Source organism: Rhinatrema bivittatum, chromosome 3 (genome assembly GCF_901001135.1).
Source record: "Rhinatrema bivittatum chromosome 3, aRhiBiv1.1, whole genome shotgun sequence".
Taxonomy (NCBI): domain Eukaryota; kingdom Metazoa; phylum Chordata; class Amphibia; order Gymnophiona; family Rhinatrematidae; genus Rhinatrema; species Rhinatrema bivittatum.
In genome coordinates this window covers 552,785,154-552,812,935 of record NC_042617.1, presented here as the reverse complement: position 1 = coordinate 552,812,935, position 27,782 = coordinate 552,785,154, and the positions used below count along the sequence as shown (strand labels likewise).

The following is a 27,782-nucleotide window of genomic DNA, read 5'->3' as shown; positions in this document are numbered from 1 at the left end:
CAGAGGAGGTGGTGATGACAAGGTCAGTGATAGTTTTCAAAAAAGCATGGAATAATTACAGAGGATCCCTGTTAGCAAGAGAATGATAATATAGGCAATGGGCAGCCTTCACTGAGTGACAATTGCAACCCAAGGCAGCAGTGATATGGATGCACTGTGATTCCTGTATGGGACTAGGAAACACGCATGAAGCAGCTGTTGCAATCCTAAAGGGTACACATGGGATTGGGAGTTAGGTTCCATTTAGAAATGTAATCTACTTTGGGTAAATGCAAATAAAATTGTTTCTGGGTAGACTAGATGGACCTTTTTAGAACTTTATCTGTCATTATTTATTATGTTACTATGTTATTATCTACAAACAGTAGGTGCAATGTCTGTGGATTATTAGTGTCTCTAGAATTAAGGTGACATGCTTAGCCCAAAGAGTTAATAAGAATACTCAGAGGATTTAGTACCAGTCAGAACAAGAGAGGGTCAAGGAATCTTCCTGAAATGTTCCTTTCTGGATCTTGATGATAAGAATCCCTACCTGACCACATGCGCATTGAACCGAGTGCAATTAAATTCAAAAAGAAACTAAAAACACTTCTGTTCAACCATGCTTACCCAGAATAACTCTTCCATCTCCCCTCGTAGTCCCCCCCCTCCAGGGGACTGCCCTCTCCTTATATTAAGGAGACTACCATTGTAAATTATAAATTGTATTCTCTGGTTATGACTTTCTTGTTTTATCTATCCTTCCTACTGCCTATTTATTTTACCCCCCCGCCCAGTTACATTCTCCTTGTTGAAATGTATTTTCCAAGCTTTAAGTTATTATGTGAACCGGTATGATGTACCCACTAATGCCGGTATATAAAAGTTTCTAAATAAATAAAATAAGAATGATATATTGTCCAGTGGGAGCATTGAGAGGAGAGGATCACCTTGCTGGTGGCTGAAAGGAATCAGCAAGTTTTGCTTGGGAAATTTTCCTTTTTAAAAGTATTTGGGCGAAGTTAACTATTGGGGAATATTATTTAGTGTGTTTGTGCTTTTAATAGTCAGTAAGGCAGTAAATAAACAGAAGTTAGACTGTTTGTTTATCCCACCCCTCACACACCCACCTGCCTCTAGCTCATCCTTTAATTTATAGACAGGTGCCACTTTCACACTAAAAAAAACAAACAAAAAAAACAGCCTTTTAACTTCACTTCACGAATTCCCCACACCTTATTGAGAGTTTGATCATTCCCCTGTAGGCCACTACCAGGCGTGCGCATGTTATAAAATCCGGGGTCGGCGCGCGCAAGGGGGTGCACAATTGTGCACCTTGCGCGTGCCGAGCCACGTTGGCTTCCTCTGTTCCCTTCTCCCTAGCTTGACCTTCCCACCCCTTCCCCTAACCTTTCCCCCCAGCCCTACTCTAACCCTCCCCCCGATCTTTATTTTACCTTTTGCACGCGCCAGCTGATTGCCAGCACATGATCTCTGACACAGCGGCAAATGGCCGCTGTGCCAGGAGCCGCTGACCCCGCCCCCATACTGTCCCGGGCCGCCCTCGTCCCGGCCCTTTTTTCAAGCTCCAGGACTTACACATGTCCCAGGGCTTTATGTGCGCCGCCAGGCCTTTTGAAAATAGGCCCAGCGCACGTAACCCTCCTATGCACATAAGTCTTTGAAATTCTGCCCCATAGTGAATTCACTAATACATTTAAAGGACGCTAATTAGACACATTTCTACTCCCATAGAAACCTAAAACTTAACTAAGAGCTGAACAAATCTGAGATGAAGGCAGCAGTCCAGCAGCAACAGGGGGGCTTTCCAGTGTTTTGCATCGAGTGTCACTTGTATGATTTTTACCCGCTGGTAAAAAATTGTACATATGCATGTGATGCAAATAGCTCCTTTCTCTCAGAGAACGAGTCCGATCTCTGGAGGCTAAAGTGGCAGACCTGGAGGAGCTGAGGCAGACAGAGAGGTATATAGATGAGACCTTCAGGGACATAGTAGCCAAGTCCCAACTTCAGACTGGCAGCCCTGGTGCTGCCTTGGAGGAGGAAGGTCTCATGATTGGAGGGCATCAACCGGGTGCAGCAGGAAAGGATCCTGTAGCAAGGACCTGCTCTCCAGGTGATGCATTGTCCTTTCGCACTGAGGATATCTCCCCAAGGCCTACTGCCCAGGAGGGAAGGGTTAGGTCGGCCGTCATAGTTGGTGATTCGATTATTAGGAATGTAGATAGCTGGGTGGCGGGTGGGCGTGAGGATCGCCTGGTAACATGCCTACCTGGTGCGAAGGTGGCGGACCTCACGCGTCACCTAGATAGGATTTTAGACAGTGCTGGGGAGGAGCCGGCTGTCGTGGTACACGTGGGCACCAACGACATAGGAAAATGTGGGAGGGAGGTTCTGGAAGCCAAATGTAGGCTCTTAGGTAGAAAGATTAAATCCAGAACCTCCAGGGTAGCATTCTCTGAAATGCTCCCTGTTCCACGCGCAGGTCACCAGAGGCAGGCAGAGCTCTGGAGTCTCTCAATGCATGGATGAGACGATGGTGCAAGGAAGAGGGATTCAGTTTTGTTAGGAACTGGGTAACCTTTTGGGGAAGGGGGGAGTCTCTTCCGAAGGGATGGGTTCCACCTTAACCAGAGTGGAAGCGGACTGCTGGTGCTAACCATTAAAAAGGAGATGGAGCAGCTTTTAAACTAGAACACAGGGGAAAACCGACAATCGCTCAGCAGTGCATGGTTTGGAGGGAGGTATCTTCAAAGGATACTAATGATGCATTAGAATTAGGGCATCCCGACAGTGAGGTTCCAGTAATAAGAAAGGTAGTCCTAGTGCCTATAACTAAAAACTCACCTGAGCTAAAAAAAACTCTAGCTTATCCCTATCAATTAAAAAGCAGAATGAAAATATAAACAAAAAACAAACTTAGGGGCTACTTTTGGCGGATTTTGGACGTGCCAATCTATTTATTGCCTGAGGAGTTTTGGACGCATGTCCAAAACGTGCATCCAAACACGTGAAAACCATGCGCTTGGCCGAGCACTCTATATTGCATTGGCCTATATGTGTCTGTGTTGATAGCTGGATAGAAATTGTTTAGGTATTTGTCTATGTGTATCTGGATTGCCATTATATTATGACATCTGTGCTGCTGTGGCCTGGTTGTGTCACTGCGTGGAAACTATTTTCAAATGCTGTTGCAGGGCTCTGCTAGTTTTATATACTCAGTAATTAAATGTTACTGGTCTGGTACATGTAAATGTGTGCCCACTCTTAACTGTGCATGTACTGCAATCTCTGTGTGCCTACATGTATGGTGCAGTAACTGTGTATGTACAGTGGGATGAAGTATATTTGTCTGTATTCTGTTGGCTGCTAGAGGATGTGTGCTGCTTGTTTAAGGTGCTGCTGTTCAGAGACAGGAACTAAGTATTATGGTGCAAACTAAAGTAATTAAATGTAATTTAATTTAATTTTGTATTTCTATTCTACCTTCTGTGGCTGGTCAGTCAGTTCTAGGCGAATTACAGGGTGGATGATAAGGCTTTACATTGCAGGTAATGTGAATGTGTTGTACTGTGCATATATAATAAGGCCATTTTTGGCTAATTACAATTTACCGAGTAAAAACTGTTCATATAATAGAGATAATTTAGATCAGGGGCACAGACTCGTACAGACTATCACACGCATACACACACCTTCTCTCTGGCTTTGTAATATACAGCCTTGTACCAAGTTTATATCTCATGTAAAATATTCTTATTGCACAAATACCTACCAGTGTGTACCTTATTCTTCTATATTCACTGCCTCTCGAAACTGGACCTGCACTATTATTATTCCACCTACTGATTGGTGGAACTCTAGTCTGTTTAGTAGTATTTGGATGTGATTACTATTCAGTATAGCAGAACTCAGCTAATCTAGTCAACTTCTTGTTTTTGGTCCATCATTTTCATTTTAAGAAAATTAAAAAATGCAGTTTCTTTTACAAGCATTCAGAACACTAGACATCTCTATGAAATTACTGCACAATTGAATACCTATAGATGAAAACTGGTTTCTAACTAATTTTTGTATTGACTGATGCTGGATTTTTGCAACAGGTTGTGGTACATTTTATTGTAGTTGGATGTTTTGGCCATTTTTGTGCAGTGATATTGCTGTAATGTTTATTGCAGCAACCACAGAATTATAAAAAGTTTGTGAATTCATCTGGAGAAGAAAATTATGTAACTTGGGCAGTTGTATCTTCCCATTGGAGTGGGCGGGAGGAGGGAGGATGGACAGCACCCTCACCCAGATTGCACCAAACCACCCAATAAGCAGACATTCAACACATAATAGTGAAATAAAGATGGCCACAGCTTTATTATAACAGTGAAACAATACAAATTATGCCTAGTGCCTGAGCCATAACAAAAGCAAATCTGAATATCAAGGAGAACAGAAGGTATGCCATCTGGAGCTTAACGTATTCCCTCTGGACCTGAGACCAATTGTTTACACAAGTAAAGTTACAGTCCTTCTGAAAGGTACTTCTTCAGGGCTTTACCGGTCAGCCTGCCACGTGCAAGCAAGGTAAATGGCCTTACAGACAGGAACACACTGCCGTGATAGCAGGCTATCCTCATTTGAATCAATTAGGTCATAATTTGTTTCACAATTCCCCTCCTCCAGGCAAAAACTCCTATATGGCTTGGGCACTCCTGCTTCAGGACCCAGGTAGCCTCATGATGGCTTACCCAGTTCTGACAGATGGACATTGTCCTTGCAGAAAAGGTTTGTATATTACATACAGAAACAATCATGTCTGATGTGATGACCACCATTTCACATGGTAAAATTGCCAGCCTGCTTGATGAGCTTAACCGATCAGTCCCATAAGCATGATATTTAGAACCGGCAATGAGGATAATCTTGGACCACAAGACACACATGTGGGGTATCAAGGATGTGAAAAGTGCAATGTCATTGTTGGTGTTGCCAATCAGGAATATTTCCAAGATCATTGCCCCCCCCCCAAGATGACCAAAATATCAGGGGGGGGGGGCAGATCTGACCAGTAGCTGTTGCAGAAGGGGATGAGCTGATCCCAGTGCATTTCTTTCCTGCCAAGGCATCACACAACCACTTCTCGTGGAGCAAGACCAAAGTGTGCACCAAAAATGCCAGATCTTGTCCGCCCAAAAATGCCAGATCTTGTCAGCCCAAAATGCAAAGGAATGTGCTGTGATCTAGACCTTCTGCCACTGCTGGCTGGGCCCAAAAGGAGACAGAACATTAAGAATCAACCCAACCTGGTTGATTCTTAATGTACCTTTTACCTGTTTAACAGAAAACAAATAAGGTGTAGAGCACCATCTATCGAGTCGCTATATAGTGAGACCAGGTAAGCCTACTGAAGCTGTGCTGAAGGGTGGCACCAATTTTGAAGGAGTGAGTTCCAAACTGATCCTACTGCAAACCATCAAACTCAAGGATTGCTTTAAAGTAAGCATCAGATTGAAACTTACTCAGCAGAAGCAAGATAGCATGCACAAGAAACTGACGTCCAACAGACGGCCTAATGGCGATGTAATGTGAAGCATTCATTACAAGCATGTGACCAACCCTGGGTCCTATGCCACCCCTTTCTTGCTGATCTGTTTTGGATCTCCTAATATTTAGCAGTAACTTGCCATCCCTCTGAGGTGAGGAGGCCAGAACCATTGTCCCTGGTGCTTGCCACCATCACCGGCTTTCTTACCTTGAGGGTGGCAAGAAAGGTGATCATAAAGGCTGCCTAAAACAGGATCGGCTCAAAAGGACCTAAAGCAGTTGGTGGCAGAATATTCTATAACCACAACTGGTACTCATGAATGATTGGTCTACAGCTTTCAGGAACAGGATTCGTGGACCTCATGTACCCCACTATAACACATTTCACAGCAAAATCACTCACCAGGTTAGGACAAACTTGGACCTTGGCAAAAACAATCAAAGCCGGCTAATTTGGCTGCCAAATTGACTGTGCCTCTGGATGTTCCTGCTCATTTAGCTTGTACCATGTACTGTAGCACATCAAGTGCATGGCGATTGGGCCACACTGCCATTCTGTTTCAGACAAGTAGTCCAGCACGGCCTTGTAACCCCTCACATAGGCCCACCAGGTGGGCGGTGCAGTGGATGTGTGCAGCTTCGCTCCAATGGCTCAGAGGTGGGCTGGCACTATAGTTCCTGTCTCATCACCATTCGGTGCTAGCCTTCTGAATTCTTCCCACTTGCAAAGAGAAAGACAATCAGCACCCCCAGGGATATGTTTTACCCACTCAACCAAGTTCAGAATCATAACTCTCATCAATTCAGTGACAGGTGCACATTTCACAGATTGGCGTTTGATGATTTCTATAGCTGCGAGGTTATCGCACCCAAAGTACCACCTTTCTGTTAACTAAACACATCTCCCAGATGTAAAGGGAGACCACTATTGGAAAGAGTTTGAGGAAGGTGATATTTGAAGTGACACCAGACTGCATCCATTGCACTCCAGGAACCTTGGTAGAAGAGACCAATGAAATTCCTACAGAAGAATCAGAATAAAGCTCTAGATCAGAGCTGGAAACTGTGTGGAAGCCACACCATAGAACCATAGATATTAGATAGAAAATGATCCCATATGACCAAATCCTCACACAGCGACAATCACCCTTATTCAGTGATTTCTCTTTTTTACTGTAACATTTGCTAATGTGAGTCTATGTAAAAATATATGCCCTACAGGGATAATTCTGCAGGCAAATGCCAGGCTTCCGATTAGAGACCTTTTGCATTCAACACATGCTATGAATCAGAGTACAGAGTTTATTGAACTTATCCTGAGGGAGTCTGGACACCATCTAGGTAGAATCTAATTCAATGCCCTGAAAGGGCAATACCCTAGTAAGTGTTTTCAACTTGTCAGCATCTAGTAGGACCCCAAGGCTATATTTATTTTTTTTAATTTAAAAACTTTTCTATACTGTTGCCAAGTTAAATACCATCGCAACGGTTTACATGTAGGCACATATTTAATGTAGGTAAAAGTGTACTATAGTACATTCTAACAGGTGCCGTCAAAGATTCGGTTACAATATATCATTAGACATAGTCATTTAGTGAAGTAGTTCATGACCAATTGTACCAAGGTACCATGTCCTGAATACCATCAGGACCAATAAACAGAAAGTCATCCAAATAAAGGATTATACATTTCAGACCTATGCAATGTGACAGCTCCCAATGCAGGAAGGTTTTAAAAACTTCAAAATAAGCATAAGAAATGGAGCAGCCCATTGGCATGCACTTATCAAAGTAGTATTCACTGTCAAAATGGAAACCTAGCAAGGGGAAACTGTCTGGGTGCACAGGGAGAAGCTTGAAAGCAGACACCTTATCTGCTTTGGCCATAAGCGCATGCTCACCACATTCTTTGAGTAGATCCAATACACAGTCAAAGGTTGTGCATTGAATGGAACAAAGCTCTGATGGGATGAAATCATTCACTGAATTACCAGCCGAGTAAGAAAGGTTATGTATCAGCCTAAACTTACCAAGCTCTTTCTTGAGAACTATGTAAAGAAGGCGGCAAGATCATGTAGAAATACGGAGGCTCCAGGAATGGACTGGCCACCCACCCCATCTTCTAATCTGTTGACAGGTTCTCCCTGATTATACTGTCAGACTGGTCGCTGAAGGGACATACTTACAGCGGATCAATGTTATGGGACCAGTATAAGGAATCTTGAAGCTGTCCCAAAAGCATTCTGACAAAGTGGTGATGGATTCCTTACTGGGTAGAGCTTGAGAATATTTTCCATCTGTTTTTACAATACAGTGGTAAATGTAACATATTCTGAAGAAAGAAGAATGATAACTGGAGTTCCTCAGAGATAGGTTCTGGGACAATACTGTTCAATATCTTATTGAATGATATTGTGGAGGGATGAGAAGATAAATTGTTTCTTTTGCGGATAAGACTGGATCTGCAACAGAGTGGATATACCGGAAGGAGAAGAAAAATGAGAAGTGGCCTAGAAAAGCTCGAGAAGAGGTTTAGAAGTGTAGAGTCATGCATGTGCTGGGGGGCAAAAGACTGATGTACAAAAACTGGGAGAGAAAGACTTCGGGGTAATAGAGTCTGATGATTTGAAGATGGCAAAGCAACATGACAAGACAGTGGTTAATACCAGAGGGATGCTGGATTGAAATGAAAGAGGCATAACCAGTAGGAAAAAGGAGATGATAATGCCTCTGTACAGATCCTTGGTGATGCCTCACCTGGAATACTGCGTTCAGTTCTGGAGACCTCAACACAAAATGGTGAAGGACAGAATGGAAGCAGTCCAGAGAAAGGCAACCAAAATGGTATGAGGTCTGTACGGAAAGCCATATGAGATAAGAATGAAGGACCTCGATATGTATACCCTGGAAGAGAAAAGAGATAGGAGAGACGTGATATTGAAGGAATTAATCATGTACAAAAACCAATCTTTTCCAATGGAAAAGAAGCTGTAGAACTAGGGCATCATGATATGAAAGTCCAAGGGAAAGACTCTGAACAATGTCAGGAAATATTTCTTCATGGAAAGGGTGGTGGATGCATGGAAGCCCTCCTGGAAGAGGTGGTGAAGACAAGAATGGTAATAGGATTCAAAGAGAATGGGACAAACTTAGAGGATTCCTTCTAGCTGGAGAATGGAAATGAAGAAATGTGCTAACTTTTTTATTGCTCCTAAAGTTTACATTTTTGCTTGGGGTAGCCTGCACAGAGTGGCAGTTGCTACTAGGGATGTGAATCATTTTTCTGATGATTGGCACATGTTCAAGTTGTAATCTATTTTTTATTTTATTTTATTTATTTAAGGTTTTTATATACCGGCATTCATGATAAACTCACATCATGCTGGTTTACAGTTAAACAGGGGTGCATAATAAACTTCAAACAAGAACTATAGTGCGGAAGAAAGCAGTTACAAATAACAAGGAAGAATAAACTTGGAGAGGAGGGAAAAAAGAAAAGGTTAACAGTAGTTAAAAATAATTACAAAGAACTGGAATTGAGCTGGCTGTGTTATGAATGTTGATGTTGTGAGACATTAGTTGGAGTCCGGGAATGCTTGTTTGAACAGCCACTCATAATTGTTATCGTGCCTTTATGTAAACCGTTGTGATGGTTCTCCAACTTAACGAAGGTATAGAAGAGTTTTGAAAATAAAATAAATAAAATAAAAAATAAAGATTGAAAATATCATATGATATTTTCAAACTCATCAGATATCGGTGGGTCCCCGAAGCCGATAGGAAAACTCCACAAAATGTTCATGGGGTTCTCTTATCGTTTTGGGGGGGCAGGAAGAAAGGGCACCCAAAAACAACCCCCAAACCCACCCGACCCTTTAAATCTAGTTCTTTAGCATCCACCACCCTCCTGACCCCCCCCCCCCCAAAACTTTCTTAAAGTACCTGGTGGTCCAGTGGGGGTCATGGGAGCGATCTCCCACTCTCGGGCTATCGGCTGCCAATAAACTAAATGGCGCCAATGGCCCTTTGCCCTTACTATGTGACAGGGGCTATCGGTGCCACTGGCCAGCCCCTGTCACATGGTAGGAGCAATGGATGGCCGGCACCATCTTTAAAAATGGCACCATCCATTCATGGGGTTCTCTTATCGTTTTGGGGGGGCAGGAAAAAAGGGCACCCAAAAACAACCCCCAAACCCACCCCGACCCTTTAAATCTAGTTCTTTAGCATCCACCACCCTCCCGACCCCCCCCCCAAAAAAACTTTCCTAAAGTACCTGGTGGTCCAGCGGGGGTCGTGGGAGCGATCTCCCACTCTCGGGCCATCGGCTGCCAATAAACTAAATGGCGCCGATGGCCCTTTGCCCTTACTATGTGACAGAGACTATCGGTGCCATTGGCCGGCCCCTGTCACATGGTAGGAGCAATGGATGGCCGGCACCATCTTTAAAAATGGCACCATCCATTGCTCCTACCATGTGACAGGGGCCGGCCAATGGCACCGATAGCCCCTGTCACATGGTAAGGGCAAAGGGCCATTGACACCATTTTGATTAGTGGCAGCCGTTGGCCCGAGAGTGGGAGATCACTCCCGGGACCCCCGCTGGACCACCAGGTACTTTAAGAAAGTTTTGGGGGGGTTGGGAGGGTGGGGTTGTTAAAGAACTAGATTTAAAGGGTCGGGATGGGTTTTTTGTTTATAAGTTCGGGCGCAGCTGATAAAAAAGAAAAAATGATCAGTCTGTGGGAAAAATAATTTCCCGCTGGTCCACGAAACTGGAACCGATTCCGGTTCCGACTCGCATCCCTAGTTGCTACTACCCTTAACAGAAGGCTTGGGGATAGCATGCACAGAGTGACAGTTGCTACTGCCCTAAAAATCTTGGTGGGTGAGCTCCCATTTTGGTTTTTATCTGTCGTCATTCACTATGGGGTAGATTTTCATAGGATTATGTGCGTAAATCCTGGGAATTTACGCTCGCTGGGCCAATTTTCAAAGGCTTGGTGATGCGCGTAGATCCCCGGTATGCACGTAAGTCCTGGGGCCTTGGGAGGGGGCAGGGCGGGGTAGGGCAGGGCAGGGCTAGAGGCCCCCGGCACAGCAACCATTTGCCACTGTGCTGGGGGATCACATTCTGGCAAGTTGCCAGCAGGCGCAAAAGGTAAAATAAAGATTTGGGGGTGGGCTTGGTTAGGGCTAGGGGGCGGATAGGTTAGGGGAAGGGGAGGGGAGGTTAGTGTAGAGGGTTGGGAAGTTTTCTCCCAGTCTGCTCCAATTTTGGAGCAGACTGGGAGGGAACTGAGGAAGGCCACAGGCATCGGCGCACGCAGGATGCACAAGTGTGCACCCCCTTGCGCACGCCAACCCCTGATTTTATAACATGCACACACCTATGCACGCATGTTATAAAATCAGGCGTCCATATGTGTGTGCCGGGTAGCACGCACACATCTTTGAAAATCTACCATTATGTGTTTCTATATATGTCCTTCCAAAATCTATAATTCACAGCTCTGTTAGTTTTGGGAATGATTTTGGCAGTTCTTTTGCTTGTCTGATATGCAAATAATTTTCTAGCCATGCAAATAAAATTATTTTACATCAAAATGTAACACATTATGCATTTCAACCCATAGTTTTCTTACAAAGGCAAGGCAATATCAATAAAGAATGGATATAAAGTTTCAAACCACAGTGTAGCAATCGATTCATGTTACTTCAATGAAAAATAGCAATGGAAAGAAACTCTACCATGGACATCTAGTAACAATGAATGCAGTTATGTCACTGATTGAGTACGTACCATCAGGTTTTAATCTAAAGTACAATTTATAGATTAAACTCTCACCTTTTTTTCAACTAATAAGATTAGTCCATCCACATTTTTTTTATTAAGCCAGTGTTCAAATCCTGCTCCTACTTCTCGTGACCTTGGTCAAGTCCCTTCATCCTCCATTGCCTCAGATGCAAACTAAACTCATTCACCAACTAACATTAGGCCATTTACTGTCCAGAAACATAATTTTTCATGCAGCAAATGTCCTGACAGAAGGTATTTCAAATATCTTGAGTCCCAGCACTGTGCATGGTAATGAGTTTATTAATACCCTAATCTATTTAAATCAAAGAAAATGCCAAAAATTTTGCAAGCCATGTAATTTGAACTGAAGATAACAACTCTTGAGTTGTTATCTTCCTGCGGGTGCATCGGGAGGTTAATGCACGCCCCGATACACTCGAGCTGTAACCTTAAAGGGGCTGCTTGGTCTTGAGAATGCTCCCTTTGCCTCTGTGGAAGTAAAGTCCTCCAGGGCTCAAACACTAAGGGGGTTCCAGGCCCTTAGTTACCACCGATGCCTGTTTTTAAGATGAGAGGGGAGTCTGAGGAGTGGGCTAGGGTCCACTAAGAGGTGAGGGAGGGGTGATCCACTAAACCACTAGGACTATTTATTTTAACAAAAGGGGGGGGGGGGTTCCAGGGGGTGGGCTAGTGGGGGGAGGGGTTGAAGTTAGGGTGCGGGGCATCTGGCCTTCGTTAAAAGTGTTTTTTTTGTTTGTTTGTTTGTTTTTTTTGGGACACTGTGGCCAACTCCAAGGGCAGTCAGGGGGACGGGACAGGAGGTCCATCCAGATCTTTGGGGGGTTTTAATTCTTCAGGGAGGCCATTCTTGGGGCCAAATGGCTCCTTTAAGTGACAGCGATTGCACAGTTTGGGCCGCCAATGCACATTGGGTGAGGAACATTTTCTGCTGTGGTATTTTTCCCTGTGGGAAAATACCACAATCCACAGTATTTCCCCAGAGGGAAAAAAATACATAGGATTCACAAAGCTGCAGGGTCATGGCTTTGTGACTCGCATTAAATAAATAAATAAATAAATATTTTTCCATTGGGGAAAAATACCATGGCTTAGTGAATAAAGAGTTGAATTGTGAGCCCTCTTGGGCCAGAGAAATACCTGCAGTACCTGAATGCAATCCGCTTTGAAGTGCTTGAAAAAGAAAATTGTAAATCAAATAAATAAACTTCCGTGACAGACTGCAACTAACTCACAGGCAGACAAGAGACCCCTAGTGATGACTTGAAAGGAACCATGCCTTTAGTATGTCAGAGTGGAAATTTACAGTAAAGATTGCACATTTAAAACATTGCAAAATGAATTCAAATGCATTGCAATGTCCAGAATTGTAATTAGCTGTAGTAGTATTGCTCTCTGTATTACAGATGGTCCTTCAGATGCTCCTATTTAATAACAAATGCTGACATTTTAAAGTGTCTCTCCTATGAAAAGCATAACCATTCCAATGGAAATCAACACTGAGGATGAATCTTTTGAATGATACCAGCACAGAATTTCATAGATTTTGCTAAAAGAATCAACTTCCTGCAAGTCTCTGAATGGGCAGCTCCTTCCTCCCCACCCCCAACCTCAAACCAGGCATTTGTGAGTCATCTAACACCGCTCGCTCATGTCCACAGCCAAAAAAGAAAAGGGGTGGACAGAAGATTAGTGAATGTCTAGGGCAATTCCAGTCTCTACTTTTCATGGTTTGTCTTTTTTTTATGGCACATCCTTGCCACTTGACCTATTATGTCCTCACTGCTGGTGATGCCTCCATTTTCTCTCCTTTTCCAGAATGAACTCAGTCTTCTCCATGTAGATCATCCCCAGCCTCCATCCAGAGCTTGGAGTTCCTCAATCCTGCTTGATGCTTGTAAATCCCTGGCTTTTCTAGGCCCCAGGACTCTCTCTCTCTCTTCCGGGGCCACTGTGGAACCGGTTCCAAATGTCTATTCCTGCTGTCTGGGCTTATGCTTGCCATAGAGTACAATATGAACTCTCCATTACAAAACCATAAAATATTTTTACTCTGTAGTAACTAAATATACAAAAAGGATGGTGTTCAGCAAGTAAACTGAAGAGATATGACTAGTAGGGATGTGCATATAATTTTTTTTCTTTGTTTTCTTTTTCATTTGATGGGTGATTTATTTGTTCATTTTTCATTTTGGTGTGTTTATTTTTTTTTCATGTTTTTTTTTTTGAGAATTAGTGTTCACTAATAGCAAATAGTGTGCCCTATTTTCAAATAGAATGAACTGTTTGCTAATAGTGTTTAGTATTTCCCAATAGTCTTTACTATTTCCTGTAAATGAACTACCAAAAAGTTTTTTTTTTTTTTAATTTTTCAGTTTGTTTGAAACAAAGTGACAACATGATCATTCATAACATTTTATACTTTTGTTTCAAACAAACATTGCCTAATGATCTGCAAGTTTGAGAATGGCCTCACAGAGACAAAACAAAATTACTTTTTACTAAATGACTTTTGTCGTCAGAGTCCTACTTGAAAAATGTTTTGAATGAAGTGGTTTTGATTCCTCCCATTATATGACTATTGTTGTTTATTCGATTTTCCTTGCATTGAATTCAAGACTTCTTACCACCACTGATATACTGTGACCTTGGACAAATTGCTTTAATTTCCAATGACTCAGTTTATCCAACTGAAATGGAGTAAAAGTACTAATGAAAAACAAAAGTGGGTATAAATAGGTTTTGCCTTCCAACTGGCAAATAAACAGTTCAAACACTCTGGCCTAGGCAGCAGAGTAAGTGGCCCGAGCCAAGCATAGAGAGTGAGGGGATCGGGGGGGAGGGGGGTGTAAGGGCGTGTGCAAAAGTGAGAGAGGGATCAAAGTTTATGTCTGTGTGAGAAAGGTAATGAGAGGAGGAGGAGAAGTAAGACAGAATAGATTTTTCCTTTCCATTCCAGAATCTTCCCTCTTTCTCCTTTCCTCACCTTGAATCCCACTCCCTCTCCTCAACTTAACGCTTGTCTGCTCCTCTCCTATGCTCAATCCCTCTGTCATCTCTCTACCTCTTCTCCTCGAGATCCTTTCCTACCCCTTTCATCCAAGATGACCTCTCCCTCTTCTACCCAGTCCTGAATTTATCCTGAAGCAGTCGTTATGCCTGTGCCAAGGGCTGCACACATGTAGGTGCAGCAGGCTGGCTAAGATTTGCTGCTTTCCAGCTCTGCTGAATCTCATTCATCTGCTATCTGTAACAGGCCCTTACAGGAGGTAAGGAGTGAAAGTGACAAAAGTGCCTAGGGAAAGCAGAATCCTAAATCTGTCCCTTCTTCTACCCTATTTAAAAGATCCTTTCTTCACTCCTATTCTGTATCCTCCCTCTTCCATTCCCAGCAATGATCATTAAGATCCCTTTTCTCAGAAAAAGAGAACAAAGATAAATTATCCAAGCTACACAAAAAATGTCAGAAAATGACTATTTTTTTATAAAATAAAAAAATTACATTATTTAATTTGCAACTGCATGTAAAGTTATGCAAATATTTTACATAGCTGATGCAGAATTTCAAACGTTGCCACAGAATTTTCTAACTCTAGCTGTATAACACAGGTGGGTAATCTCTGACTTGTGGGCCACATCCAGATCCATGGCAAGACCCCCATAAAACACTAATCATTGTAGATAGTCCTGCCTCCTGCTCCCACTCATTCCCCCTCCCCATTCAGAAACAACTGATCACTCTTCCACTACCCCACCCCAAAAACAGCTAATTTATTAATGTGGCGATTCACCAGCCCTGCTATAAAATCTGCTCTTGGCTACCACAGGAAACTAGGGGCCTTGCTCACTGCCACTAGGACATCATCTACTGTTGCGTACATTGAGGTCCATATTCAGAAACATTTAGCTGGCTAACTCAGAACTTGGCTGGCTAAATGAATATTACAGCACTTATCTGGCTAAATTCCAGTCAACTAGAATTTAGCTGATTAAGTTAGGGGCGTAATTGGGGGTATAACTGGGAGGAGTTTAGCTAACCGGCTGTGGTAACCGGCTAACTTCAGTATTCAGAGTTAGCCGGTTAACATGGCCAGCTAAGTCTGGTTGGGCCAAAGAGCTGTCCTAAAGTTAGCCAGCTTTATTCAATAATTTATTTTTTATTTATTTATTTAAGGTTTTTATATACCGGCAATCATGAGAACATATCTTGCTGGTTTACATGAAACGGGAGTGCATTAAATACATCAAACTAGAACTCAGGTGACCGAAAGTACAGTTACAATTAACAAGGGTGGCAGAACTTGGTGAAGAGGAAGAAAAAGGAAAGAATAAATGGTTAAACGATATACAAGTCACATTACAAGTTATGTACAAATGGCATGATTAATGGCTGAATGTTTTGAGGAGTCCTTGGGTTGTGTCCTTGGATTGTGTCATTAAATTGTGTCTTGGAAAGCTTGCTTGAATAACCAAGTCTTAAGTCTTTTCCTAAAAGTTGGGAGGCAAGGTTCCAGTCTGAGATCTGTGGGCAATGAATTCCACAGAAGGGGGCCAGCTGTGGAGGTGGCGCGATCTCTTAGGGTAATGTGTCTAGTCGTTTTTGCAGGGGGAACTTGGAGTGTGCCTCTATAAACATCTCTGGTAGGTCTTGTCGAGTTGTATACTTGGAGAGGAAATTGAAGATCGAGGGAAGTGCATTGATGTATAGTTTTGAAAATGATACATATGGTTTTGTACATGATACGGAAGTATACGGGTCGCCAATGTAGCTCTTTCAGGATGGGAGATATGTGATCTCTTTTTCTTGTGCCTGTTAGTAGTCGGGCTGCTGAATTTTGCACCATCTGTAATGGTTTGGAATAGGAAGAAGGCAGACCTAGCAATAGGGAGTTGCAATAGTCTAATTTTGAAAAAATGACTGCCTGGATGATCGTTCTGAAGTCTTGAGCATGGAAGAGAGGTCTTATCCTTTTCAAGACCTGGAGTTTATAGAAGCAGTCTTTGGTTGTTTTGTTGATGTGTGCCTTGAAGTTTAGCCGGTTGTCCAATAACACTCCTAAGTCTCTAACTTGTGCAGTAGGTAGGTTGGTGGGAAGAGTAATGTTAGGTGTATTGTTCTCGGGAGAGATGAGTAGGATTTCTGTCTTGGAGGAATTTAAGATGAGGTGAAGGCTGTTGAGAAGTTGTTTGATTTTTTGGTGGCATGATTCCCAGTAGTCAAGAGTTTTAGAGTATGTGTCTTTGATGGGGATGATGATTTGAATATCATCTGCGTATAGGAAGTACTTTAGATTGAGGTCAGTGAGAAGTTGGCAAAGAGGAAGCAGGTAAATATTGAATAGAGTCGGAGATAATGAAGAACCTTGTGGGACTCCTATGGCAGAGTCAAATCTTGAGGATTCCTTGTTTTGGAGTTTAACTTTGTAACCTCTGTTGTTGAGAGAGGTTTTGAACCAAGATAGGACGGTGCCGCAGATTCCTATGGACGATAACTGGTTTAAGAGGATGGTGTGGTTGACCGTGTCGAATGCTGCTGATAGGTCTAACAAGATCAATAGAAAAGAGTTTCCTTTGTCGAGGCCCAGTAAGATATGGTCTGTCAACGAAGTGAGGAGGGATTCTGTGCCTCGATTTTTACGGAAGCCGTGTTGTGGGATGAAGAGAAGATTGTTGTCTTCGATGAAATCTGAGAGTTGAGAGTTCACTAGTTTTTCCATGACCTTTGCGATGAATGGGAGGTTAGCTATGGGGCGGAAGTTGTTAGGGTCCTTCGGGTCTAGGTTGGGTTTCTTTAGGAGCGGTGAGATTGAGGCCATTTTAAGATCATCTGGGAAGGTTCCTTGGGCTAGAGAGCAGTTGATGATATTTTTCAATGAAGTGGCTATTGTGTCTGGAATAGCTAGAAGAAGTTTGGAGGGGATGTGGTCTGCAGGATGAGACGAAGGTTTCATTCTTCTCAGGATGGTTTGTATCTCCGTGGAAGAGACGGGTTCAAAGGTGTTTAAGCTGACGTTTTTGAGGGCAGGTTGTTGATATGTCTGGAGGTCGGCTGTATTGGAAGGCAGTTGTGTTAAGAGATTGGTGATTTTATTTTGGAAAAACTGAGCGAGTTCTTCTGCTTTGGGTTGTGCCATGTTGCCTGGGATTTCTCGCGGAATGGTTTGAGTGAGGCTGGAGACATAAGCGAAGAGGGCTTTGGCGTCAAAAACCAGGTTGTGAATCTTAGATGCATAATAGTCTTTTTTTGATTTTGAGGTGAGAGATTTGTACTGGTAAAGTGTGGATTTGTATGAAAAAATGGTGATGTCACAAGGGGTTTTGCGCCAGGTCGCTTCTTTTTTTCTTAAACTTTGTTTTAGTTTTCTGAGTTCATTAGTGAACCACGGTTGTCTGTTGGATGCATTGGTGTGAGATCTTTTTGTAGTTGAAGGACAGAGCTTGTTGGCTATGTTTTCTGTTATGTTGTTCCAGGAGCGAATGGCAGTGTTCGGGTCAGTGAGGTCTAATAGGGGTAGCTGTGAGACCAATTGGTTGTTAAGGTCTTCTGGTGAGCATCGCCTCTTGTAGTGGAATGAAGGAGAGGGGGAGTAGGGAGTGTTGGATTTTTCCAGCGTGAATGAGGTAGAGATGAGCGTGTGGTCTGACCATGGAACCTTTTTGTTCTTCAAATTGGATGTAGTCGTAATGCCCTTGTTGACGAAAATCAAGTCCAGAGTGTGACCCGCTTTGTGTGTGGGTTCGTTGACTAGTTGTTGGAATCCCATAGCAGACAGGGCTGTGATGAGTGTTACGCAGCTGTTAGATGGTGAGGGATTGTCTATGTGCAGATTGAAATCTCCTAAAATGATTGCTGGAGTATCCAGGTTGATGAGCATGGTGGTGATTTCAAGGAGGGGGGAGACCTCTGCTTCTAGGAGTCCCGGGGGGGCGTAGACAAGAAGGATTTGAAGATGTTGTGAGGTGAAGAAGCCGACTTCCAGTTTTGAGTTAGAGCTGAAAGGATGTTGGGAGAAGTTAAGGCTTTTTTTGGTAGCCAGAAGGATGCCCCCTCCTCTTTTTTTCAGTCTCGGGAGTGAGAAGAAGTCATAGGTTTGTGTAGGTAGTTGGTTTATTAAAGCTGTATCTGAGGGCTTAAGCCATGTTTCGGTTACTGCACAGATATCTGGCTTGGCGTCGGTGAGATAATCATTGAAAATTAGGGATTTCTTCGTTAGAGATTGTGCATTGAAAAGAGAGAGTGAAAAGAGGGAGAGGCCTAGAAGCTGGGTAATTGGTGTGATCAAGATAGGGGTGAGGGTTTTTAAGTTATTGTGAGGGGCTCGTCTGGTAGATGTTCTTTTAGATAGGAGGCGGTGTTGTAAGATTGGTATTGGAAGAGCAAGAGACATTGTGGGAGGTTAGCTGGCTGGCGCAGAGTGTAGGCGGATGGCAGATGGGAGGATAGGCTGAGATTAGGAGATAAATAATTGGTTGGTTAGTGCTCTGGAAGAACGCTGGAAGGATGCTTGCTGAAAAGGCGTAGACTGGTTGCTTGCTGAAAAGGCGTAGACTGGTTGCTTGTTGTGAGGGCGTAGACTGGTTGCTTGCTGAGAGCTTGCTGTGAGGGCGTAGACTGGTTGCTTGCTTGCAGGAAATTAAACCCTTCAATAATGCGACTGCACTGCTGAATATGCCTCTAAAGTTAGCCAGATAAATTTAGCTGGCTAAGGCCTGGATTCTCTAAGGTCACAGACCTTAGAGAATCCAGTGGTAGCGGGGGGCAGTCCTGCGATAGCCGACAGGGATCGCACCTCCATGGTGCGATTGCTGCCGGCTTTCGCGCCGAATAACTACACCATAAAAGGTGTAGTTATGCGGTGTGAGACTGGTGGCAATAAGGAATCTTACCTTTTGCCGCCAGCGATGTGTCCGCAGCGTTGGCCCCCGGTGCCGCCCCGACTCCTCCTCTTTTGGGGCTGACTCCGCCCTGAGCTAGCTATAGCATGCGAAAAGGGACTTTTTGCGTGCAATAGCATTAGAGAATGACCCCCTACCTTTGCTATCTGGAGTGTGTCTCAATATGGACCTCAAAATGTCTGACAATCCTGACATTGCTCCAGTGAATGAAAATTTGAGGATTGGTCAATGTTTTGACAACTGGTGCTTCAAGAAGACCTAGCATATCATGAATTATGGATGAAGACACATTTTTTTAAGCTTTCAAAAAAATTCAAATGACTAATTCACTCCCAAAAGCAACTGACTGTTCTGGGACCAGGTTGACCATTTCAACATTTTGAAAGCTTTAATAATGGGTCTTCATATATAATTGGTTGTATACAAGTTCTTCCTCTTGGAGCAAAAATTGTCAAAACATTGTTCACTGATGGGATTTTCATCTACTGGAACAGCATCAGGAACATTTAGACATTTTGTATGTGTGGTATTTGGGGTAAATTATTATAAATTTACATCCGCATTTCCTTTGGGAGGGCTCACTGTCTGATATCCTTATCAAACAGAATAAAAGATAAGAAAGGAGCAGTAAGCTTCTTAAAGATTATATTAAAGGTGTTCATTTGCGAATTGGAAGACATAGCATGTTTGCACACATTTTGTTTTTTCTTTTGAAATTTTAGAATGGGGTGTATCCTCTTGTACATTTGGATTTGTAGGAGTATTACTAACATTGCTCCCCATTGTCTCTCCATCTTACAAAGCTTGATTGTGGGCTGGTCTGCTGGCTCAGGTTAACAAGTGCTGTACAAAACGTCCCCAGTTTGATCCCCAAATCAAGTCTTCTGCTGCGCAGGTTTGCTGGGACTGGAGAAGCAGCATTCACACCCACAGGGGGGGGGGGGGGGGGGGAGGGGAGGACGTCATGGCCATTGCTTAAGGGTGACACCTAGTGGCCAGCTTCAGAGGCCATCCTGGCCCAGGATTGTCTTTGCATTGATCAGACTAGATATGTTGGGAGTAGGTAGGAATGCAAACTGGTGAAAAATTCCTGGGTAGTTGCAAATGAGCTGGAAGTAGAAAAAGAGCAGGAACAAAGTGTGGGGGGTCAAAAAAATAAAAAAAAAGCTTGAATGCAACCCAGGTGCCAGAAATGTGCTGTCATGGCACCATCACCAGATGTGACCACATGTACATTTCTGAAGTAATGAAAGTTGTAAAATGAAATTGCACTTCTATTTGAGTGAAAGCCATTAAATAAGTTCTAATTATTACCACTGTTATTATTATTATTATTAATAAAATATTTTATATCATTTAAATTCCCAATGTAATAGGTGGATACTCTTATTATGATGTACAAAACCCATTGCCAGTGTGTCCTTGACAATGCAATTAATGGGAATTTTGAAGAGGTAAGGTTAATGGAAGCGTGCATGCCTGGGTGTGAAGTTTAGATGTTCACCGGATGACATTTATTTATAGTGAAGATTTTTTGTTCTTTTTTTTTTCCACTCAGATCCAGCATTTCTTACTACATTTTTGGCAAGGAATGCCCGATCACCTTCTTCCTTTACTTGAAAACCCTGTCATCATAGATATTTTTTGTGTCTGTGACTCCATTCTCTACAAGGTGAGCAGTACACTGTAATTATGTTGTATCTTTTAAGATTATGCTATTCATTTATGTTGGTGATCTGCATTATTATGGTGTTATATACAAAAGTAATACTTAATATGTCCAAATGTAAAGAATACTTATACTGCATTTTAGATGTGGTTGTAATAGTAGAAATTCAAAAATATTTGTATCTGCTTTATATGTTTTTATTACCCGAGTCTCACAGGAAAACAAATGCAAATAAAATAGAACTTAAAAACTGGACTTTAACCTAATAATCACAAGTGAAGACCCTAACAATAAACAAAATATGTTGACTAAATAAGAATGTATTCTGTGGTGCATCATAAACACTGAAAGGGAAGGGAAGATTTTGAGTCAGATTTATGTTTTGGGTAAATGTGGGACCACAAATACCATTTGTCCTTTCACAAATTTGAAATGCTCATCTTTTGCCTGGGATTGAATGTTCTGCAATTTCTGAAAAGTAAAAAATTGCGACGGCATTGGCTTGTACAAATGCATTATTGTATTTTAACCTGATCCTTGAATTTAGCTCTTTTCGGCAAATGCTCCACAGCACAACACTATAAGTTTTGAGTTTCACCATCTTTATTGCTAATTTTGGGTCATTTCCTTAAGTTGCAGGAAATTAAACCCTTCAGCACATGATGCACTATTTAAAACTGGTTTGCATTATTTTTTTTTTCTGGAAACACAAATCTGACCCAAAGTATAGTCAGATATTGACAGATGAACAGCCGCCAGAATAATTCTATCATCTATACCCAACTGAAAAATAGCATCTTGTTTTTGCCATGGAGGATTTGTGTACCTTAAAATGACTATGCATTCAAGAACGTTATCTGTGATATCAAGTATAATGTTCAGTAGTTTACCTTGTGTCTTGTTCAGTTAATGATTCTCTTAATAAAGCTGTTAGTAAAGGTCATAGGGCTCTAGAGGGCACGCAAGGAAATAATAAAGATGCTCATTGTTCCTGTTTAGACTGTGTGGTTGAATCTTTCCAGAATGAGGCCTAATATATCAATAACTCTCTTTTTGAAATGAAAGTATATGTGGCCCTTGAGAATCACTCAGGGGCTCCCCCCTTGAAAAGGGAAGAGCAGCAAAGTGATACCAGTCCCATAAAGAGCAGGGAAAAAATGTCTCTGCCCTGTGACAGTGCTACATATAATTTTCAACGATGACAAGAGTGACATTGGTACTGCTACTGAAGAAAGGATAAGCATCCCTGGTCTGATGTCAGTCTATGTTTTCCAAGACGCCATCATATGGGACAATGGTTGGAGCTTGCAATCGAAGACTGTCAGCCTTGCCCTGGAAGATTCGCCAGTTTCTGAATTATTCTAGTGGCCAGTGAAGCAGCCTATTCCAGCATCAATCCAGTTTTGAAGAGGACGTCTATGTTTAAATGTTGTCCTCTGTTATCTGTTAGTGTGTTTGTGCTCTCTTGCAGGTGCCCCGTTGTTGCCTGGTGTAACCCAGAGGTGTGTTCCTGTGAGATGACTCTCTGAAATATATCCAGATCTCTTCAGTTGGAGAGTACTGAGGTTATGGCAGAGCTCATGCATGTGCATGTCACCTGCTGACCATTTGAAGGAACTGTTCCTGCTTTAAAGAAATTCCTGGACAGTTTCCAGCTAATGATTCTTGTTGGAACTTTGGACTTTTTAAAGAAGCTGATGATCTTTCCATTTGAAGAAGGATAACAGCCCAGAAGTTTTCTGAAGGTTAGGACTGGTTTGAACTTTGGTGGTATAAGAACATAAGAAATTGCCATGCTGGGTCAGACCAAGGGTCCATCAAGCCCAGCATCCTGTTTTCAACAGAGGCCAAACCAGGCCACAAGAACCTGGCAATTACCCAAACACTAAGACGATCCCATGCTACTGATGCAATTAATAGCAGTGGCTATTCCCTAAGTAAACTTGATTAATAGCCGTTAATGGACTTCTCCTACAAGAACTTATCCAAACCTTTTTTGAACCCAGCTACTTTTGATTTGGTTTAAAAAAAAATTAAAACAAAATCTGGAAAAATTCATAAAATCCAGAAAATATTGAAAATGCATAAATTAAGGAAAATCATTTCTATAAAAATTGACAAAATGCATAAAATATTTTGTTGTTCCTTTTCCAGTTTGTCTTTAATTGTATTTTTACATGTTTGTGATGAATAATTTGACTTTAATTCCAGATCACCTGCTCCAGAGATGAGAAGAGATGGTGCCTATTAATATGGAATTTTCTTTACATGATCTGGTCAACAGTTTTTTAAAAAGCTGTACTAAATCAAGGGAGTTTGTGATTTATTTCCCTATGAGTGTTGGGATCTCTAATCCAGAGTATCCATTAGAAGTGACTATGTGGGGAAAATATAATAATATGAATATGGGATGTTGCTGATATGTAGACTTTTCTTGGTATTTGGAAAGCATTTGCCATTTTTTGAATTATGATCAAATGCTTTGAATTGTGGGAGGAAAGTGTAACAGGATCTTAAAATCTACCCCCATGTAGGTACTTTGCCTTGTACAAGCATGCAGAATGTAGCTCCAAGCAGTCTGAATGTCCTCAGAATACAGAGGTCTCCCCAGACCCCTGCCTTTTGGTGATGTCAGAGTAGTATTAATCCATAAGGAGAAGCAACACTCTCTATTGAGAGGGGTAACATAGTGGTATAAAAAATCCTGCTCTCACGTGAATAGGGGAGTCATTGAGGGCGGATTGTTGAGAGAAGTAAGGAAAGAATTCCAAGCTCTGGAGTCCTAACAATGTGTAGAGCTATCTCCAACTGAAGGGCTCCAGAGGACATGCCTCCCACCGTAAGGGTCCTGAGAAGTTTAAGAAGAGAATTCCAGGGTGGATATGTCTGGGAGTCCAGAAGAGAGAGAGCATCTGAAAGAGTTGATGGACCAGTGTACTGGGAGTTCACCAGCATCAGAATCTGATTAACCTAAAATCAGCCTCAGACTCACAGAAGAGCGAGAGGAGGAGAAGATAACATGACATCTGCCAAATATGTACTGGGAGGACATAGGGAGGATGGGATACCTGTCCCAAATAGCTGACCTGTTTGAGGGAGAGTAGAAAGAAACTAAGATTTTTGTTTTTGTTTTATGGAATTTTGTTACACTATTGTTACATTATTGGTGCACTATCCTATGTGTGCTGTTTTTTTGGACCAGATTCTTTGAGTAAACACTATATTTTAAACAGCAGCTTTGAGAGTGAAGAGTGATTTTGTTTTTTTGTTAGTGGCTGGTGTGCAGAATTGAACAAACCCTAAGGGCCTTGAAAACTCATTTTCCCCCACTGTGCGAGATACCTGGGATGGTCATGTGGTCCAAGGCCATCTTTATGTAGCCCCATGGTCCAAGAGCTGACCGGGACTGGGGCTACACACATTTGTATGTCACAAAACCTTGACATAGAAAGAAAGCCATATTAGTATAAAATCTAGATCCAAGATGGTGGCTTCTTCATAGGACATGTGTGCAGCTCCTGGCAGTTTCTTTTAATTTACATTGATATTTTTTTTTCTTTTCCTCACAGTTAATGGAGAATGTAAGCGGACAGTGAAAGGAAAACCCCTGCCTCCTATCCCCCCCCCCCCCCAAAGTTCCAGCTTCACCAGACTTCCATTATGGAATGCACACAAGCTTTACCTACTTTGCTGTTGGATACTGGCATTGCTGGCATTGGGCTGACCAGCTTGCCGGAGGCTGATACTATGTTGAACCCCAATGGTCACGCAATGCCAATACCTTCAGGGCAGATATTGTCAGCCCAGTCAGAGGTGCAAAGGTTGGACCTCAAAGCGGAGGCTTTGACTACATTAGTTGTGGGTGCCTTCTCGAGAGATTATGGAGTAGAGGGAGAACAGAGTTTGTGCTGAGAGCTGGAGTCAGTGAATGGAAATGGTGTTCCCGGCAAAAACCTGGAAGGAAGTAGAGACACCGTGCTGCTTTCAAAGGAGAGGGCCTGTGTTTTTTTAGAGGTACTATCTACTATTACTAGTCTCAGGGTTAGAGCTTCGTTGCTTAGGCCATCCTATGCAGTTTGATGGCCTCTTTGGAACAGTTTGTTTCCTTTCTCTTTGGAACAGTCCGTTTCCTTAATTGTGTTACTCATCATTTTTTTGAAATAAGTAGTTAGTTCACAAGAACTTTATTTGTAGGAGAGAGTACGATTGTTGTGAGATATATTTATAATTCTCATCCTAAGCGGAGAAGAATACAGGATATTAGACTCATCATGGACATACATTCTCAATTTCAGACTCAAGAAACTAGGGTTAATTCCCGTGAGAATAGAATTAGACTTATGCAGACTGTTATTTTCCAAATAAAATTGGTCCAAACAGGTTACATAAGGATCAAATAGTGGGAACCACAGGCTGGAAACTTGGAAACTTCTTTCAGGCTCTTGAATTTGCATATTTTGAATTTCCCCATGGTTGGCCTTCTTTCCTCACTGGAGCTTTTCAAGTTTTATTTGAAAGATGTCTTACATATTTCTCAAGAGTTTACTTCCCATTAATAATGCCTTTTACCTTCCTGATGGGAAGAAGATGAGAGCATGGAAGCCTGTGGGTGATGCTAGTTTAGTAGAACTTTCTACGGATAGTCTGGACTTAACTGATATCCTGAAGAGGTCTGTGATGAATGGATAGAAATGAGCCCTTGATGCTGTGTTGTAGTTGATGCAGCTTTGTAGGTGAAGCTACGAGGCCTACGCCGGCAGTGGGTGAACACACCCTGAAGCAGGACAGACTGGAGCTTTACCTATACCAGTCACCTCCTCCGCAGTTTGAGCCTTTGGGTTCTGTGGCCAGCAGTGCTTAGGTGGGTCCCTAGGGCAATAAAGAGAGAACAAGAGTCCAAGAAAACACCAGGATCAGGTCAGGTAGCAGACTGGAGATACCAGGAGCATGCTAGGAGTCAAGATGGGCAGTGAGCAAGCATAGTCAGGTACAAGGCAAGAGTCAGGTCCAGGCAGCAGGCAAACATGGTCAGGTCCAAGGCTAAGGTCAGTACCAGGAAAACAGGCCAAGGAGGACAAGGACAGACAGACAGACACCGCATGAGATTAGCAGGAAAGGCTGGATGAGGCAGGCTGGGTAAGGCACGGTTTGATGAGAGAACACAGGAACGCAGGAACTCAGGAATGCAAGAGCAAAATACTGTGCACAAGGCAGGAGACCCATTGTTGAGGCAGCATTAGGTAGTCTGGGCTGCGCTTAAATAGAGCCTGCTGATGTCAACCCTAGGCGCCGTGGAGTTTTTCCTACCACTGGACCTTTAAGTACAGATAGGCGGCACACGCACACTCCTATGGAGACCCTGGGAAGGAACAGGATGATGGTGGCATGCAGCCAACAGTGGAGCCATGTCGGTCGCTGGGCCTGATGATCATAGCGTTCCTGCCACATCAGGAAAGTGCAAGAGGCACTGGGGTGAGTCAGAGCGGTTGGTAATGGTCCTACCCCTTGGCCAGCCAAATGTAACAAGGTCTGTTGATGAAATATCTTGTAAGGCTACTTTGTTAGTCACTTTTGTGTTTCCTCAAGATCACAACTATGTACTTCGATTGTATTTTTTAAATCATAATGTAGTATTTAAAGATCAGAAGATTTGGATTTATCCTTATTTAGCTAGGCCAATTCAAGAATGCAGAAATAAATGTCTTTCTATGCGCTGTGAAGCCTTGGCATTAGGTGTAACTTGCCTTATTCATTTTACCTGTAATTATTGTATTGGCTGATGTTAAGTACATTTTATTTGAACCATCTCAGCTGAGATTTTTTCTAAATTCAAAAAACAGCCACCAAGTAGTATTGCAGATGCAGTTTTTTTGTTATTTGGTTAAGAACTCAGATAAATAGATTTCCTTTTGTCTGTTTGACCCCTGGGTATATTTCTCTTGGATTATCTCTTTATATTGGTCTAATTTGGAGTGCATAGATTTGTTTCTGAAGTTGTCCCTTTATCATTGGACATTTATTTGTATTGCATGTATTGCATGTATTCCTTTACTTTTCATTTCAAATATGTATATTTCAATTTTATTATGTGGTAAATTTTGAATGGAAGTATTGAGGCTTCTACCCTTAGCAGAATTTAAAACCAGGGAATCCTGCCTGGATAAAATATCCCACTTCCACTTCTATTTCCCTACCCTTTCTGCCTTGAGACAAAAAGTTTACTTTCAGAGGTGTGTTCGAATCTACCACAGAAATTTTTTATTAACCTTTAATTTTTGCAGCACATCATGCATAAATAAACCAGTCAGTTTATTGTAAAAATATTTTCTTTATTTCACAGATACAGAAAGGCATGAATAAATATCTCTAAATGACTAAGAATCACTTTTATGTTCAAATCTTAACTTTACCAGAGTATATCCTACAATCAATGCAAGAACCATTAATAAGGAAATTGAAATTATTAATATCAGATAAATGTCTATTAATGTCATCTTTTTAGAAATTAATACATTTCTAATACATCTGCCAATGTAGAAACAATAGCAATTTAAAGGTTCTCATATACTTGAATAAAAATTATATTTACCAATTTATCTGAAGCACCCCGCTCTGTGTCTCTCTCAATCACGTGCGAAGAAAGTCTAAGTAGCACCTCTCCCTCTCCCTCAAACTGCCACTGTTTTATACACTTAAGACCCTTTGATCCAGGGTCGCTGTTACACTTCCATCAACACATCTAAATTTTATTCTGTTTATAGCTTCGCCCATTTTTGATTTTTAATTGGATTTCTTTTGTAGTTCTAAGAGAAAATCTTTTTCACTCCCTTCTGTCACAATTAATTGGCTGGCCATCTGTTT

The 27,782-nt window shown here is 42.2% G+C and overlaps 1 protein-coding gene across 2 annotated transcripts in view; it reads left to right on the top strand.

Moving 5' to 3' along the window:
* RFX6 (regulatory factor X6) overlaps positions 1 to 27,782 on the top strand; it is a 277,346-nt gene that overhangs the window by 129,463 nt on the left and 120,101 nt on the right. For both annotated transcript variants that reach the window (XM_029596443.1, XM_029596442.1), the window contains exons 8-9: positions 20,629 to 20,706; positions 20,811 to 20,924. In XM_029596443.1, coding sequence (XP_029452303.1) covers positions 20,629 to 20,706; positions 20,811 to 20,924 — 192 coding nt within the window. The remainder of the gene's footprint in view (positions 1 to 20,628; positions 20,707 to 20,810; positions 20,925 to 27,782) is intronic.